At 40.1% G+C, this 19,226-nt stretch overlaps 1 protein-coding gene across 1 annotated transcript in view; it reads right to left on the bottom strand.

Annotated features, from left to right (window-relative positions):
- Nucleotides 1-18,537, bottom strand: part of XDH (xanthine dehydrogenase) — a 49,111-nt gene extending 30,574 nt beyond the window's left edge. Inside the window, exons 1-11 of the mRNA XM_069852760.1 lie at nucleotides 18,302-18,537; nucleotides 10,799-10,856; nucleotides 8,419-8,515; nucleotides 7,339-7,447; nucleotides 6,145-6,271; nucleotides 5,273-5,334; nucleotides 4,120-4,188; nucleotides 3,258-3,326; nucleotides 2,746-2,832; nucleotides 1,334-1,475; nucleotides 466-558 (exon numbers count right to left, since the gene is read on the bottom strand). Coding sequence (XP_069708861.1) covers nucleotides 466-558; nucleotides 1,334-1,475; nucleotides 2,746-2,832; nucleotides 3,258-3,326; nucleotides 4,120-4,188; nucleotides 5,273-5,334; nucleotides 6,145-6,271; nucleotides 7,339-7,447; nucleotides 8,419-8,515; nucleotides 10,799-10,856; nucleotides 18,302-18,355 — 967 coding nt within the window. The 5' untranslated portion in view covers nucleotides 18,356-18,537. The remainder of the gene's footprint in view (nucleotides 1-465; nucleotides 559-1,333; nucleotides 1,476-2,745; nucleotides 2,833-3,257; nucleotides 3,327-4,119; nucleotides 4,189-5,272; nucleotides 5,335-6,144; nucleotides 6,272-7,338; nucleotides 7,448-8,418; nucleotides 8,516-10,798; nucleotides 10,857-18,301) is intronic.
- Between the last annotated feature and the right edge of the window lie 689 nt (nucleotides 18,538-19,226).

The following is a 19,226-nucleotide window of genomic DNA, read 5'->3' as shown; positions in this document are numbered from 1 at the left end:
GCACAACATCAGCCAGCCTCCAGTCCAGTGGAACTTCCCCAGTCTTCCAGGACTGTTGGAAGATGATGAAAAGGGGTTTGGCCAGCACATCCACCAGCTCCTTTAATACCCTTGGGTGGATCCCACCCAGCCCCATAGACTTGTGGGTGTCTAGTCGGGCTAGCAAGTCTCTAACCATCTCCTCTTGGATCATGGGAGCCTCATTCTGCTCCTCTAACTCCTGGGTTTGTACACAGAGGGAACAACTTTCTTTACAATTAAAGACTGAGGCAAAGAAAGCATTAAGTACCTCAGCCTTTTTCTCATCCCCTGTCACTGTTGTTGCTTCTGCATCCAATAGGGACTGAATATTCTCCCCAGTCCTCCTTTAATTGTTAATACATTTATAGAAAGATTTTATATTTATAGAAAGATTTATTCCACAGATTAGTCACTTCACAGGCATTCTGCCTCTTTTTTGCTCACCTGTTTCAGTGTGCTGAACAGCATTCATTTCCAAGATCCATGCTGGTGCTATTATCACTGGATACAACATGTTTTTTAACTTCATCTCAATGCCTTAAAAGATAAGTAAGAGTCTTTCAGTTATACACAAATGACGGAGAGTCTAGGTCACTGTTTCCCAATTAAACAGCAGCAGGCCTACTGAAGAGTCAGATCATTGATCAGCTGTTAAACAGATTACGTAAGGTTAGAGAGAAACCATATTAAAAACGATTTTCCACTAATACTAGAACTGGCACATTCTTTTTATGTAGGCTTACAATAACCTTAAATACATTGTATGGTAATTGTGTAACCTAGCTATTGTACGTAATCCTAAAGGTAAGAACAATTAATACAATGAACCATACAAAGGTTGGGTATAGTCTCAAGAACCAGTTGCTCAGGATAACAGAATTACTAAATATGTCTGAACTCTCCTCCTCAGAACTAATGTTTACAGAAGTATATATCTAGGGATTAAAAATATTTCAAGTCTTGAGAGCTTACTAACTGAAAATATCTTTCCAAATGCAAGTTTCACAACTGAATTCATTGGATAACAAGGACATTTTATGCTGTGCCACTACTGACTTTTCAAAATTCCTCAAAAGTGCAGAGGTCTAGATAACCATATATTTTTTGCCCAACACAGCGAAGAACAAAGGAAAATATTCACTTTGACATTAATCTACCTGAGAAGAAAATTTATTCCTTCATGCAGTCTGGAGATTAAAAAGCTATTTATCAACAATGGCATAAAAAAAGGTCTACATTTGCACTGTTCTCACAAAATACTCTATAGAAAGTTATCCAGCTGCTCATAAAGAGCATCAGTTCTTTCTCTTACCCACTTCCGTGTTTCCCACAACAAGCTTGGCATTGGGGTACTGGGATTTGAGAGCCACCAATTCCTTGAGAGTTGTAGGCTGGATCCACGTCACACGCTCACCTTTGAAACACAGCTGTTTCTGCTGTTTGTTACACTGAGTCTGCAAAAATTAATTCAGAGGGAGCTCAGACCCTACACCAAGACAAGAATCCCTGCCTATGTGCTGCCCATACCTATGCTAGGCCAGTCTCTATCTCAGTGAAGTTACTGACAGGTGGCTGTGATATTCACACAGCTGTTGGCAGTTAGCCTCCATCCTCCTGCTAGTAGAGAGTCTTATTCGTGCTGACAAAAGTTTTCCCTTCCCAGTATTGCCAGGTCGATGCAGCTGCCACATTTCTCTAGCAAGACCTCTGCTAGGAAGCTCCATCTGACCAAAGCTCTCACAGACGCCTGTGGCTTCAGCCGTCTTTTAAGTAACATGTTTTCCGTTCTCATCTCACTGCAAAAATGTTTTTAGCATTGCTGAATTTGAGTTACCAGCAGTAAGGCTGGATTCTGGTTCCCTTTTAAATTCCTTCATGTAGTGACTCAAGCAAACAGACTAACACGGCCACCTCTCAGCAACATCAAATCAACCCTTAGGCAGGAAGACGTCTTAGAGAAGAAACAAAGAGGATATATCTCAAGTTGAATATAATTTATGCTGTGGTCTATGAGAACCTACTCATGCTCATGACACATTTAGGCTGGGTGATTCAGTTGTTTTTTAAATGTGAAGGAAGCTGCAAACATGCCATGTGCTGGACTAGATCCTTGATTAGGAAACATTTGCTTACGGAAGAACTATCCCCCAAAAAGACAGAAATGAAATGTGGAGAAAAACCAGTCTCATCTAACTTTTTATGTCACTGTGAGCCAGCCAACTTCTGCTCCCACTACACTGGGTAGAGAGAAGATAGATGACTTCTGGAAAGCACTAATTGAATCATATATTCATCTACATTTCATAGCTCTTACTTTTGTTCTTACACTATAAAGGAAGCACAGGGCGATAAGCTCAGATATGACTATATTTAATGTAGAAATTCATATCTGATCTAGTAAATTGAAATCTAGATGCTCCACCACTGGATAGGCAGTGACTGGAAACAGAGGCAACCCAAGAGCAGGCATTGTATGGTGAGAAACAGAAAGGAAAGCCAGCTAGCTGGGGCGGGCACTTGGTCTGTGTTTCTCTTAAGCCACCCTGTCTTAAAAGCCTTGCCTTTTATAAAACAAGGAAGTATTTATGCCCATGCATCTTCTTTTGTCAGAAACCATCTTTTTTACTGCAATTTCCTCAGGACAGAGACGCTGCAGACACTCAAACCTTGTGCAGAACAATGAAAGCAACAAACCACATACTATTTGCTTTTGAATGAACTTGCCATTAACTCTGGTGGAAAGATTGGTTCCTGTGTAGGGTCCAAAGGCTGGAACTCAGAAGAATCGAAAAGGCTGGAGGACATCATTTTCTATGACAGAGAAAATGCAAATATCTGGGCAGTAGAGGACAAAGCTATCCGCATATGACCCTAACGCATTCCTTTTTCCAGTCAAATCCCTAGTACTATTTCATGGAAAAAAGAATGGCAAACACCTGATCCAGTAGTTCTTCTGTCATATTTTTCTGATCACAATGCATGTCTAATCAGAAACCTGAGGCCTAAACATGTAACAGAATTTTACCAAAAGTGACACCACTTTCACATTAGCATTTTAAATTACATCAAAGGTACCTTTTCTGAGGTACGATCAGCATATAACATAAATAAATCTAAACTTCTTTGCGTAAATACAGGTAAATTAAAAACATTGGGCTTTGGCACAGAACAAGACAAAGCTAAGATTTCAAAGCATCAGAAATAGAGAAAAAACTAATAGTTGAGAGGCACCTTACCACATTGTCTTCTTTTCCATTCATGCAGCAACCTGGACCGTTGACTTTTCCTCCACAGCAGCCCCCATTCTGAAGAAGGAACAAGTACCTTTCAGCCATTCAAAGTCAGAATGTTCCAGCTTTTACAGGTTATATTTCTCCCATTTTATCAAACCTTGGATCACAGAAATTTGCAGTTTCTTTAATAAACTACTTTGATGAAAGAACTTCAAACAGTCTTAATTGCTGGAGTGTTACACGCAACACCAGATGCTTCCTAACAAAGAATCCACAGGAGTTCGCTGGAATTTCCTGGCAAAGAATTTCATTATATTCTGTCTTTCCTAAACTCATTTTATACTCATATGACTTTATGCCGTAATTCCTTGTTTTCATCCCTCCATCTTTTGTACCTCAACTGGTACTTAAAATGTGCTTAACTTTTTTCCTCCAGACATTCCGAAAAGTTCCAATTGTAAAATTTATTGGATTGTCAATTTAATTACTTCATTCATCTTTGGACTGCTAAGTAGGGAAATACCATACTGTGGAATTAATTGGGTTTTAGATCTATTTCCACAGGAAGATGGATTGCTTCAATATACCAGAAGCCAGTAACACATTGCTTACCGTTGTAACAATGCTATTGTACAGAAGTGTTGCACCTCACAGATGCAGAAGGAATGTATTTAGCTCATTATTGCAAAACCTGTGCCATGATCGCTACTCGTGCTAAGGACATATGCAGTCACAGTTTTCCAAGAGACAGGCATTCAAACCAGCTCAGATAGCTCTGAATATCTGTACCACAGAAGAGCCAGAGAGGTGACTAATACATCAAAATTAATACTATAGAGGTTACAACTTTTAAAATTCAGCTTACCATGCTATTTTCCCTCTTGCTATGACAGTACCCAGTGCCATTGGCTACTCTACCACAGCAATTCACGTCCTGTGGGGACAAAAACCGTTCTGAGAAATATGTGCAGATTCCAAGGAAATTAAGTAATCTTGACACCCTTTTGAGAGAAAATGATCCCACATATATTATATCCAAAGCAGAAAGAAGGAAGATGGAAGGCACTATCCTGCAGTGTGATGGCTAGGTCATGCTCTGTCTCCTGACAGAGCTCTAGACTTCTTCTTCTCATTTAGAACTATTGTGACAAATCAGCCTGTAGCTTTGGTCCAGCTGGACCTAAGGCAACATCCAGATAAGCATTAAAGGGACAAGCACATACAATATAATACCTTATACTCCTCCAGAACACAATTGCATTCATCTCAGCGGACTACCTTAGCCCAAAGTGATTTCTATCTTCACAATAACCCTCAAGTAGCTCTCTATCCAAGTACCCGCTCAGTCTCCCCTAGAGGCATGTAAGTTTTTGACACCCACAACACCCTTTGGTGGATTCTGCAGGTCAACTACCTACTACTTCATGTCTTGACACCTTGCTCTTGTATTAGACAAGGCAGCAACCAGCAGATGCCTGTCCACCTTCCACCTGCCAGTCACAATTTTGTAGATCTCTCTGAGGTCAGCACAAACCACTATATGGGCTATGCAGAACCCCTACCCTTCCCTGACATCTTTTTTCCAGGCTGAAGCATCCCAGCCTACTCAGAGCTTTCTTGTATGGAAGCAATTTTCTCATCATATTTCCTCACAGGATGTCCTTATTCGTGCACCATTCCTTTACTCTTTTTCCACATCAGGGATCTTCTGCAAGCTGTATAACACAGAGATGTTGAGGTTCTCAGAGACTTACAGAAAAGAATTAGTCTGATTACCTGTGACACAAAAAGGTAACATCAGGTCTGCCTCATTTAAGCATTCCACTTCCAACAAGTGAAGTGAGCAGAAGACTGTCTTCTTGTGTTATTAATGCATAAAGCACATGCAAAGTGGTTGAGTTGGAGCTGAGTTGTTGTAGCATATCAATTTCCTTCTTCCCTATCTCATCTCATGCTGTATTTTAGTAACAGAGCGCCAGCCTTCCAGATTATTTTAAACATTATCTGAAGCCACTTACTTTAGCAAAGGTCCTGTATCCTTCCAGAATGGCTCTGTACCCTGTACACCGACACAAGTTCCCTGCATTGCCAGAGCAAAAAGATAAAGATTTAGTGTCTTTTAGAGAATTTTTTTGTTTCTTACAAAAACTTATCAATCCAGATAAAGCTAATGAAATAAAACTGGGAAGAAGAAAATTTCACTAGTAAATTTGCAGCAATTCAACTATCCATTTTTGTTGATAGTTTAAATTGCAATTAATTTTAAAAGAATACATCGATCTGTGTAATTTTGTATTAATTTATCTCAGTTATCAGTCAGTATACCAACTATCCATTCTCCTCAATTACAAGGAGATGGATTTGTGCTGCATCTGATTTCCTCTCAGATCACTACCAGAAGGGCAGTAACAGCTCAAACCTCAGCAATAACAGCGGCCCCTCAGATGATTTATACAGTTGGGTTCTGCCCCACTCCATTATGTATATTGCTGTCTTGGTACTTTCCTTGAGGATTGCCGGCCCAGATATGCTCTCTCACCTCTGCAGACTCTTGTGACAGTAACAAACAAGGTGTGGAGGCTCTTACAGCCCCTGCCAGGGACAGGCAACATTTTGTTCCGTGCTCAGCTTAATGAGATCTTAATTCAAGCCTGAGGCCACATGCCCCTGCTTCAGGATGAAAAGCAAGCTTCTGTAACATCTTCCACAAGCCATTTTTGTTTTCCACACCATCTGGCCAATCTCCTAGTGGAAAACTAGTTTTTAACCTCATAACACTTGGCTATCTTTAACAAAATACATTAAACAGAGGTGCACCTCCTTCCCATTTGGTGAAGCAGATGTAATGAAAGCAGAACAGAGTACATATCTGCAGGACTGTGAGTACTACCTTGGAAAGCATCTTCTATGTCCTCCAATTTGGGCTCCGGTTTGTTCCGAAGCAATGCGTACATGGACATGACAATGCCCGGAGTACAAAAGCCACACTGGGACCCATGACTTTTTGCTATTCTCTCCTGAGAGAAAGTAAAAACAACCATCAGTTCTCAATATCAATGTGAGTTCACTATTCTATCTGTTTCTGTAACACCTCTGTTAAAAAAAAAATAGAACAGTCTCACCAGAGTAGCTTAGACTATCATCAGATGTTCTGAAGAGATGGACAATTAATCTGTGAAGCAGACTTCAAAGAAGAGAACACTCTGAAACCTTTGCATGTAGGCTTTCAATCCCCAATGTAAATAAAGGTGACCTGAAGTCTCCAATAAGATCAGGAGTTCTTCAGATTTACCATGCTAGAAAGGTTGAGGCTACCTGTATAGGTATATATGAATTTCAAAGCTTAGCTGTTCATCTTCAGGGCAGGTAGGGAAAAGAACACAAGCAAACAAAGGTCAGACCAGCTACCAGCCATCCATGCACATCTACTGTGTTTTTCACTTTGTTGTTTACTATCTCAGACGTTGGCAAAGGTCCTATCCACTGCACAAACAGAGATTAATCACAGTTTCTCTTAAAGGAGCAATATCTCAGATAAAGCCAAGGCAAGTCTGCTGCCGTAAAAAGTGTATTACAACACCTTGCTAGAAGAGCAAGGCTTCACATTCCTTTCACTCCTCCCCTTCCAGAATATTTTCAACTGCAGGCTAGGTTCCTAACTATGCAGGATGAGAAACCAAGGTTATTCACTAAAAGCCATAGGAAAGCCAAAATGTATGTTATATCTCCTGGCTCCAAGTTATTATACTAGACTTTCATCACAACATCAGTCTCCCCAGTTACTGGGATTCAGTCCAGGATGTGGATCAAATACAGCCATGTAGTCCCAGAAGAAAAACATTAGCTATTCAGCCAGGATAGTATCAGTTAACTTGTTATGGCATAAGAGAACTGCAATTTTGACCCAGGAGTTTGATTCCATCGTTTAGTCATTCCTACAAGTAAACACTACTCATGTGGAAAGACAAACTCCCAGCTCAAACATTATGATGGAGATCTCAGCACCCTGGAACAGGATAGATTCACATAAGAAGAAAATATAGACAGAAGGTTTAAAAGTTACTAACTAGTATTAATAGCTTACCTGCACTGGGTGCAGCCTGGATTTTGTGTTTCCTATGCCTTCAACAGTAGTTACAGCTACATGATGCAGGGCACAGATAGGGAAGAGGCAGGCATTGGCAGTATGGTGGCTAAAATAATAAATTAAGGTAATTAAATCTGACAGTGCTTTCAACATCCTCTTTGCGTGTTAAGCTATAGAACCCATGTAAATTATAGAGGCACACTAGAAATACCAAGATGGCCTGACCCACTCAAAGTTACATAAGAGTGTGGAGCTCTCAGCCTTTTACATAGGAAACCATTTCTAGATGGTACGTAAGAGGAAAGAGTCCAGGATGAAGGTAAAATAGAATAATATTGTCAAAATTAGTCTAGGAATTAGCATTTCATTTCTATGAAGACACAACAATCATATCCTACTCAAGACCTTGTTACTAAGCAGAACCACTAAGTTAAGTGATCCCAAGTTAAAGTATCTCCAAGCATTATTCCAAATATATCCAAGATTTCAGTGCTTTCCATTTCCTCACAGTAAAAACAAACTGAGGCCTGTTCCTTGACCTCATCGTCTCTATCCACCTCCCTTCTGGTTCACTTCCACTGCTTCACTCTTCAATTATACAAAGAACAGGAGGAAAGTTTCTGTCTCAAGAAATAAGAGTCATTCTATAGAAGCAGAGCAAAAGTGAATATCTACCAGCATACAGAAACCAGATTATTGTAGTAATACAATTGCAATACAGATTTTTTATCACAGTAATCATCACTTGGGTCATCACAGCAAGAAGTTATATTACATTGCGAGAAAAGAACATATAGGTTTTCTGAACTGGGAAAGGCAGATAGCCCGCCTGCTTGAATCAATGCAGATATTTCAAAGCACAGTAAAATAGTTCCCTAGCAGCACTATGCAATGCTGTAGGAAAAAAGTACCTTGTCTTAGCCTTCTGTGTTTATGCTCTGAAAGTGAAAATTATGCTTTGGCAGAAACATACATTATACAGTTTTCTTTTAAGATAGTACCACATCTGGAACTTCAAGAGCCTAGATCTGTCCCCATTTCATTTTTCTGTTGAAGAGCTCAGACTGCAAAGGATACAGGAGTTTCTTCCGAAAGGGATCGTACTTCGATATCATAACAGTGCAAGCACCACATCCACCTTCTCCACAGCCTAGTTTGGTTCCACAGAGGCCCACTGAGAGAGCAGGAATCAAGGAAAACACAAAGAGCATTGGCAGAAGCCTGCTCAAACGTTGTCAATTAAGGCTTAGCAACAGATTCTTGCTGGAAACCAAATCCCCTTTTTTCCTGCCTAATAACTTAATTTAACATAAGGAAAGTTTCAAATGCTGACACCATGACCTCTGAGATCAACACCCAAAGCCCTAATAAGGAAGCAGTGCACATTCCAATAGACTCCAAGAATAAATTAAAAATTTCTGAATTTCAACTGTTCTTCCTTTGATTAGACTCAGAATACAAATCTACATACGGGAGACTTCCTTAACTGCTGAGCACAAGCTGTTCAGGCATGCAGCCACATCCCTGAGACACAGGGTGAATGTCTTTCAGCAGCCCTCAGCAGTGGTAGCTGACTTCTTCCCACACTTGGTGATTCCTACCACATAGAAAGTGGCCAGTAAAGGCAGTCATGCAGTGCTACAATTTACATAGTTTAGCACAGACATGGGAGATGCACTTTAACCATGCACAAACTTCCAGCACTTAAAGAGTCGTGGTCTGGCCGCTCTAGTTCTCTCTTGGTTCTTTTTATGATGATTTCCCCATTGCTAGGGACAAAATCAGCCAAGCACACCCTCCAATAGCCTAAGTCCTATAAAACCACATGAGGGTGACACTAAGAACTAGACTAAGCAGAAATGCACAGAAACAGTGCACAGACACTTGGGAACTCACAAAGTGCATGGACTGGCTTAAGCAAATTCCTCCACAAGCTGCAGAAAGGCTACATGTCCGTACTTCACAATCAGGCATTACATCAAATGTTCTGCAAAGGGATTTCAGGAGAGAATTCCTCAAGTCACTTCTGCTTTGTGTTCATTCACTCATTAGGAGGTAATTTGACCCTTATTTATTGTGAAGAGAGTTGACCAATCCAGAGAGAGTTTTGGTGGGAAAGAACACCTGCTTTCATTAGCAATGGACACATGAAAGCTTCTGAAAGAAGTTGGAAAATACCTTTAAGATCACTGAGTCCAACTATAAACCTAACACCACCAAGTCCACTGCTAAGCCATGTCCCTAGGCACCACATCTACTTTTCATACAATCACATGCCTGTTTCAGCAGAAATAACAGCTTTACTACACCATCTTTTCGTTACAACAGTACTCATCTCCCTCAAAAAACATGTCTCTCAAAGTATTTTTCTGACCTTAACCAGAATCTGACTAAATAAGTTCACCAGAATGTTAATGTAGATGATCAGTTTTGATGAACTCTGATTACTTCTTTACAAAGCTATTTCCATTAGTTATTAACAAGCTTAGATGTAAAAGGTCTAGCAGTAAGAAGCACACACAGGCACAAGAGTCACACCACTTATTTTTCTTCTTGAACTTTATCCAGACAGACAAAATAGGGTTCTTGATGGTTCTGCTGGAAACCTTGAAGAGGAGTGTGATTAATATCCCTGTACTTCTTTCAGATCCCAGACATATAGAATGCAGCAGCATGGTGAAATAAGTATGCCTGATTCCTTTTAAGGAATACACCAACACAGATGTGGACAGTTTGGCATATGTAGACACCCAGCTGATTAGAAAAAAAACTCAAAAATGATGGAATGACACTACCTACTGAACCAGACTGGTCATCACAGTAATAGCTACCCAGCTCCTGAAGCTGATCTTACTCATATGTTGACCAGTTTCAAATAGGAGTGAAATGAGACTGCTTGTATCCATTCATGTAAATATCCCCACGGTACATGTTGTGATCCCCTGCCTCTGAGTTTGCAGAATTTTCAGATGACTTCTGGGTCATCTGATAAAAAAAGGCATGATAATCTAGTTATTGGATATTAACTATCCAGTAATACCCAAATTGTTGGATGATACAGAAAGCAGCTTGAGTGGCTGTAATGTTTTAGCCAGAAAATTGTCTGCAATTTGTGTGAAACAAATTCAAATTTCCTTCAGTTCTATTGTTATCTCAGCATTGCTTTTTTCCCATCATATTCTAATTCCTAGCAGTCCTGAAAGTTTGGCCTTCAAGGTATTAATAAATTATGTACACTTTATTTAAAGTATATTATTTTAAATTTGCTTTTGTTTAAGCCTGGAATACCAGCTGTAACCTTTACCAGCAAGAAATACTAGGCCATGCAGAGCACTCCTCCCTCCTGTACTCTGTGTACAAGCTCTGCCTAGCATTCAAGTGACAGACAGAACAGTAACCAATTACAAAATGCTGTAGGTATTTAAAGCCTTCTGCAGTTTCTTCTGACACTGGATACATTTTCTTCGTAGATAGGTTAGCAGAGTTGTTTCAGGATCCACGTCTTTTTCTATCACCTGCAAGAAGGTAAAGTTGCTGTTACGTACAGATTGCTTTACAACACAGATTTGTTAGTTGAAAGGAGAAAGTTTGGTCTTTCTGCAAATTCTTTTCCAAAGCAGGGAGCAGAACTGCTGATTAACTCCTCTTACTAGGTTTAGCAAGGTTGGTCATGTATCCAGACACATTTCCTTGAACTTATTGTGACAAAGGAAAGTATATGCGTTACGCCATGACCCACTGAGGCAAATTTTAAAAGACCTCTTCATTAAAAATGGCAAACAGAATTAGTAGTGATGGAGAGAGAGAAAAAAATGTATTTTGTACTCAAGTTTTGAATTCCTGACATCTTCACAACAAGTAGCTCATCTTTACAGAGCATCTACAGCTGACCTCTGCCCCTTCTTACTATTAGTAGACAGGGAAAGTGAGCAGATAAACAGAACGATCGAAACAGCACCAGTAATAGAATTCACAGAGAAAACAGAAAAAACCCCAAACCCAATAGTGGAAACTCTAACATGGCAAATACAGAAGCTGCAGGACAGACAGCAAGTACCAGTCATCTTGAAGTTTCTATTTCTTCCCTGTTAATGTTAAATCAATCTTATGTTAGTAGCCATTCTAAATGTGGGAACATGACATTTCCAACCAAGGAGAAATTTTCTCTGCACATTTTGAGTCTGCTCCATCCAATTAGAGAACAACGTTATTAGCAGTTATCCATTAGACATAAAATTAGATTTTACTTCAGCCTCTGCCCGATGGTCAGAAATCAAAGTTCTGCCCTTGCCTCCAAATGGCCACAGAGCTTCTCTTCCCCCTTTTCTATTATTAAGAGTGCCAAAAAACTTTTACAAATTCACTGTGTGATCATGTAATCATGTGTTCTTGGCGCTTACGTTGTACAAGTCCTAAGTACAATAGTTACAGTTTATTTAAGCTACTCACTCCTGGTTTGAAGGGCAAACTGAAACAGAGTTCATTTGTGTAAGCCTTTTCTCCTGCTGATAAACCTTCACAACCTCTTCAGTTTTACGCCTTTGACACGTGACAGGGTTATTCTAAAGAGATAAAATTCATACCTCCTATTTGAGTCCAAGTTTTTAGAACCATCCAATAAAGCTGCTGCTACAAAACACAATTGTTCATTTTTTGCACATCTCGTTCCTACGTCAGGGATACTCTACAAGGAAACAGAGTTCATTCTTCTACTTTGGGGGTGTCTTACTGCAAATCATGCAGCACTCATATTGCTGCTGTTCAAAGCAGAGTTTTTGTGTTCCCTAACCTTCTAGATGCATAGAAACAAGTAAGAGCACGTAGAGGCTTTGTCATGACCAATTGATTCAGAGTAAGCACATATATCCCTCTGCAGTAATTTGGTAAATAGACAGATGCAAGCAGACAATTTCAAAAATGCCTGTGACTAGTGTCATTTTTCACAGGTAAAGAGCCTTCCCCATGAGCTCCCATGAGCTCATACCCTCATTGACAAACTAAGCTTATTCCTCCGGGCTATGGCAATGGCCATTGTAAATCCTTTCAAAGCAGATTCCAAGATAGCTAGGCAGAGAGAAAAAGCTTCAGAACAGTTTTCCAGATTGTTAAAGACCATTGAGATTATTCTATACCTCAATCAAAGAAAATACCTCAAGAAGTTTTCTTGAAATAATACAAGAAGTGGTCCATTATGTACACAAATCAAGCAATTCAATGTTTGGCCCAACGGACCCTTTTCAGAAAGTTAAGAAATAAAACATGGCCCTAGGCTTCACTCAGCAAAGCATTTAACCCCTCAGCACCATACACTTTTAGTGAAGCTCTTTAGCATGTGTTAAGTCCCAAAATCAAACCTTTGCTCAACTTTATCAGAACGTGCCTCCCACTATGCAGTAGAACATGTCCTGAACAATCCTTACTCTTATCCTGTTCAAACTGATAGCCCTGATTTTTACTTCAGCTTCTTCAAACTCCTTCACTGTAGCTGTATATCTGCAGTACTGGCAGAGACTTGGGATCAGAGGGAGATAAGGGGTAAGAGCCTGGAGGACATTCTGGATTAAAACAAACCTCACACATCAGAGCAAGGAGTCATTTCTTTGCACTCAGATTCCTAGTGACACAATGTTTATTTATGAATCTCTCTTGCTGGCCACGGAGTGGAAAATTTTACCATTCCTGTCTTTGGTTCATTGTCATTGATGATGGTTTTGTCCTCCAACATGTTATTTCTTCAATGGATTGTTACACTCACCTGCTGTGATTTGTCCTCTAAATATTTTAAAAATCCGTGGGTGCAGATAAGATCTTCTCTTGTTTGATGCCCAGAACAACGTGATTCACAGCTCAATATCTTACCCACCAAAAAACTTCTTGCTCACCTCCTCCAGTGTACTTGTACAAAAGGAAGCTGAATTACATCCATTGCCTTCAGTGGGAGTTGAATCAGGATCAGCCTACTTAGATACTGTAATTATGAAAATATTTCCTTTTTGCTCAATTATTGGTGTTTAGGTGGGGTTTTTTGGTGTTGGGTTTGCTTTTTTTTAACCTAACGGCATACTGCCAAATACATCGTGTTTATGGCTACATTTTGGTAGATTTAAAAGTGTGGATTTTACTGCATGTGGTATCTTAAATATTAATCAAATGCAGAAAGAAACTTTGTTGAAAATGTTAAGGTGACACTGACAGTCAGCTCCCAAAAAATTTGCTTTGTACTGCTGTGTTTGTACTATACATTATTTGTCTACTGATTCTAAAAGTCTTAAATACTGGCATCAACTCATCAGGGAGTGCAGCCTGGCCCTACAGTCCTTCAGGCTTTAAGGACTGTGCAGTACTACAGACTAGGAGAAGTCTGGCTGGAAAGCTGCCTGGAGGAGAAGGACCTGAGGGTGTTGATTGACAACCAACTGAACATGAGCCAGCAGTGTGCCCAGATGGCCAAGAGGGCCAATGCCATCTTGGCTTGGACGAGAAATGGCATGGTCAGCAGGCTGAGGGAGGTTATTGTCCCTATGTACTCAGCACTAGTGAGACCGCTCCTTGAATACTGTGTTCAGTTCTGGGCCTCTCACCACAAGAAGGATGTTGAGGCTCTGGAGTGAGTCCAGAGAAGAGAAACGAAGCTGGCGAGGGGGCTGGAGAACAAGTCTTATGAGGAGCGGCTGAGGGAACTGGGGTTGTTTATCCTGGAGAAGAGGAGGTTGACCTTATTGCTCTCTGTAACTACCTGAAAGGAGGTTGTAGAGAGGAGGGTGCTGGCCTCTTCTCCCAAGTGACAGGGGACAGGACAAGAGGAAATGGCCTCAAGCTCTGCCAGGGGAGGTTCAGGCTGGACATCACAAAAAAAATTTTCACGGAAAGGTTCATTGGGCACTGCCACAGGCTTCCCAGGGAAGTGCTTGAGTCACCTTCCCTGGAGGTGTTTAAAAGACGGGTGGATGAGGTGCTGAGGGGCATGGTTTAGTGTTTGATAAGAATGGTTGGACTTGATCCTGGGGGTCTTTTCCAATCTAGTTATTCTGTGTGATTCTGTGTGACTACACAGAATAAGTTCTTAAGCAGTACTAGAGCCCATGGGCTGATTCAGAGAGGTGTTAAGCTTACTTCCCCATGATTTCATGTACAAAACTTGGATCTCAATAAATATTTTGTTTGCTGTCATCTTGACTTGCCTTTCACTAACTTGGTTAATTTTGCCTTTGCACAACATAAATTTGTATTCCCAGAAAGTTAAAGAAAGGATTTTTCAGTTTAAAACAACAATAGTTGACCAAGGTAGATAAAGGAACAAAAAAGAAAATAAAATAGAAACTTCCTCAGTTTACTAAACATCCAAAGTTTTCCATCAAGTAGGGTCTTTAAATGAGAAACAGAAGATTTTCTGAGCAACAAGCTCTCATTTAACCCCTAGTCCCTAGTAACTCAATTAGCTGCAAGAAGAGAAGGTGAAAAGCTTTAACCATACTGCTATGCAGCAAGTAAGACTAGTCAACGGTAATGGTCCCCTAGGACCTTAAAACTGTAAACGTGTATTCCTGATGTCAATGAGAGATGTAATATTCATTTACTAGGAAAGACAATTAGAACACAACTAGACAACAAACACAATATAACCACACAATGCACATCTGCTGTTGGTCATGAGAATATTTTGTTCTGCTTTAAACCAGTACATTGAAAACTTGTAATTTGCTGGTTATGTAGGAGCCAGAGGGTCCTATATTTTGGCTGATCCCTTCTGCAATCAAACCTCCACAGAGTTCAGAAGAGGTCTAATATGGCTTCCAGCATAGATCTTCTCTTAACATTCAGGATAGAAACAGAAATATTGAAATATTCAATGTTAATTCAGGATAGAAATAGTGTTTTAACTAAAATTACATTCTACACATGCATGAGACAGATTTGACAACTGAGGAAAACAAAATTGCCACTATTAGCTTTAAATTCTGTGTGTTGTTTTCCATTCTAGTCTAGGCAGACTATCAAGATAACTTTGCACTAGTTGTGTGCCAAGTTTCATGCCCAGTAAAGTAAATAGGTGCTTAAAATAAACAACCCTGAATGTGAAGTATGCTCAGCTGTTCTAAGGAGACTTTTTCTTGACAACACTGTAGACTGGGCTAACGCAAGAGAGAACTCACTGCCATGAAAGCCCCTATCTTATCACCCACCTCTTATCACGCAGTTTTTTTGCCATGACATATCAGCAGCACATTAGCAACGCCAAACTGTCACAAATTCATGCCGCACTAACTTTTCCCACTGGCCACGCTATCATATTCCTTGCAGCAAATAGCCTGGAATATTTAGTCAGGACTCCAGGCAGATGGAGCCCTATCCTAATTTGTTACCTGTTGTTTCAGCACATTAAACACTGCCCAGGCACTTCCCAATACCCTTTCCATCATATAACCTGTCATGTGCAGAAGTATTGCAATGAACTCCACATTTGTTGCCACAGAATGGATTGCCCCATAAGTAAAATTTTCTCTTTTAAACCTGTATTTGGTGTGGGTGTAACTGGAGTCGCTTTTGCAGCACATATAAATAAAGAATAGGAAAAAAAGTCACTGGAGGCACTGGGTAGAGCACAACCCAGGAAGCTCTCTCCTCTCTGATCAACGGAACTTGCTCCTTTGGTAGCACTGGCAGTTCCATGAGCCAGCAGGGAAGGATGCTGAGACAGCCTTGACATATGGAAGGAGTTGGTACAATTGGTAGTATTAATTGTTCCCTGGTGGGTTGGTTTTTATCCAACAACTGCCAAGATTACACTGTGAGAAATCCCTTTACGCATGCACAAGGTCAGCTCTGAGACGTGGCTTTTGTAAACAGGAATTGCAGTTCCACAAAAAGTGCTGATACACCAAGGGCAATGTCATTCACAGCATGTTTGCTAGCTCCAGGACATCGCAAAACCAGACAGCAGATATAAAAGGAACAAATTGTCTTCTGCTGCTAGATTTCAAGGTCTACGCTGGTCTTTCTCCCCTTCTCTGCCTCAACCCATGTGCACAGAAGAGTTTCACAAAAACAGTTCTGTGCAGCTCAGTCTCTTCTTTTTTGCTCTGACTGATACCCATTTTCATATGTTAGACAAGAGTACACCCCAGGAAAAAGGGCTTTTCTACCAATTTACACAGAGCAATATTCCTGTAACACCTAAGCACTGACCAATGCTGAAGCACTGTTTGTAAATGCATATAGGATTTTGTTTATAAACTCTTTTTACCTACCATGAGTAGCATATTGGTTTTGAACCTTAGCTGATCTGGCACCAGAACTACAATTCTCTTTCATTAGAGCATACCAGAAAAAGAAAGCAAGACAGTACACTTGGCCTGTAACAGGATCTGGATTGTCCAGTATGTTAGTGAAAATCTCCTACTGCAAGGCTCCAAGTTCCCAGTTCACCCTCTAAAAACTGAGTTTTACAGAGGAGGGATCTAAAGTCACTAAGCAAGAGGACAAGTTACTGGTACACCACCTGTACCAATCATAGCAGAAAATTCATCAGATTAAATTCACAGATCATCCCATGCCACTGCTTCATGTTCTCAATTACTAGACTGAATTAGCTAGTCATGATTAACTTCAAGTATCAAGTTTTCACCTCCCTCTAAAAACAATAAACAGCTGATATGTCAATTGACATTGACACATGAACAATTACTGATCAGTGTGAGCAAAGCTTCAGTTGTCATCACGTATAAAACTGCAGAACCAGGGCTAGATTCTATATCAGTATTACACTGAAGAGCTTTTGAATAACTTATAATACATTCTAGATAAGCTCAATTCTTCATATAACTATTGATATGTAGATAAAAAGAAACTTTGAAATCAAATAACCTAGTACTTTGTAAAGCCCAAATTTCAATCCAGTTTTGGATCTAAATTCCTAAATAAAACACCCCAATTGTAGCAGCAATCTTATCCACATTCACACATGACTAAAGTAGCACAAAACCAAAACTGATAGTAATTCTATGCCACTCTGTAGGGCAGGGCACAGAGCTTTTTAACCAAATAAGAATACTGTGTGATCCCTCTGGGGATTAAAAAAATTATTTCTCTAGCCCAAACTTAGTGCTGCATGTTAGCACACAGGTAAGCTTCACAAACCCTTGGCTCCACAGTACACAGTGGATATGCAACTGTCTTCCCTCTGCAAGTTTTCCAGCTTGAATCTCCTTTGACACAAATTTCCCTGCCCAAGTATATAGGCAAGGGGAAGGTGGCAGGGCAAAATTAACACCGAGCTACACTCAGAAACAGAACTAACTTGGCACTCACAGGTCAAAGAAGAGGCAGTCTTGACTGTAACAAAGTTTTGAAGAATCAAGGTTACAGTGAGACACGGGAGTCTGGGACAAACTGTTCGAATATGTCCAGCATGTGACTAGCCTACCCTCCTGTGAGACACAGTCACTTCTAAAGTAATTGTTATCAGTTGCTCTAGAAAACAATATCAGTTAATTGGCTTTGACTTTAAAGAGTTTTCTAGCTTTTTATAAGGAAATGGAATTAACATTTTACTTAAACCCCTTTAAGAAATCAAATGTCAGAATTACGTACTGGATATATGAATTATATATGCATGTTTACATTTGAGCTACATGTCCCAGATTTGTTGTAATCTATTGTATTAAAGATGTAATGTACCTTTATTTAAAAGTAGTTACCTCAGAATTGTGCTACATTATTGCCAATGATACTAAAATGTAAAAGGCACATTATATAGTTTTATTTTCTTAATAATTACAAGGTGAAGACGAAGAAGATGAAAAGCCACTTAGCAAAACAATAAATAGTTTTCATGATTTAATATTTAAAAATCATGGCAATTATACTGATAATCAAAAACTTCAGAGGAGGAAAAAGATGACTGGAAAAACAAGTAATCAAGCCAGGAACAAGCCAGTCAGAAAGCTGGAATCTTCCTTACCTTTTTACCATTCACAAAGAAAACAAGTTGATCCCCTGTCTCATTTGGAAGCATCCTGCACACCTTCCAAAATTCACTCAAATAGGGCCACAGATCACCCTTCCGAGAACAGCCCTACACCCCACGGTGAAGTGAGCACCAGCACTACAGACAAGTAATATGAGTCTGCCTCAAGAATGTTTGACTTTATTTCTACATCACTGCCCTGTGAAACCCCATATTATATAAGAGCCAATGAAGAGGCGTGCCAGCTGCATTTGGTTGGTTCTTCTGCAGCAGTGACAGAAAAGGAGCTGGAACAAGCATAGTGACCCACCCCCTTTTATATAGAAATAGAACACAATTCAGCTGCGTTCCCTTTAGATTATACTGCCAGGCTTGGGGCACTCAGAATGTGCTACTGCGATGGCTGCCAGGAATTCAGTGCATTTTGCAATACAATGCAAACTTCAGCGGAGAGGAGGTTTCTTCAAACTGTCCCTCACCAAATATTGACAACAAAAAGCTGTTTCCCTTCCTCTGTGCATAGCCATTCACCTGGCATTCACCACACAGAGGTCTTTCACATATGAACACCTGCTTATTTAAAAACTCCTTGATACCTGCACACCAGCTAGTAGGCTGACTGCAAGACTACTTCACTATTTTTTCTTAGAGTTTTAAAGCCATAGCGTCCTCTGCTTGCAAGGACATGGTTTAAATAGACATGTATTTGCCCAGATAAAAGTAATTCTGGAGAACTGAAACTCTGATTCAGCACCTCAAAAGACCTGCAGAGCTAAGACCATGATGATTTCACTGGGCTCTTATAGCCTTTGAACTCACCTGTTTTGGCTTAATCCTCATGTCCTGGTAATCAGGTGCTTGTTGCCAGTGAAACACAGAGGAAAGCAAATTCTTGGAAGAACTTTTTGTCATCCATTTC

Source organism: Phaenicophaeus curvirostris, chromosome 2 (genome assembly GCF_032191515.1).
Source record: "Phaenicophaeus curvirostris isolate KB17595 chromosome 2, BPBGC_Pcur_1.0, whole genome shotgun sequence".
Lineage (NCBI taxonomy): Eukaryota > Metazoa > Chordata > Aves > Cuculiformes > Cuculidae > Phaenicophaeus > Phaenicophaeus curvirostris.
The sequence above is the reverse complement of the archived record's forward strand: the minus strand, read 5'-3'. Positions and strand labels throughout refer to the sequence as shown.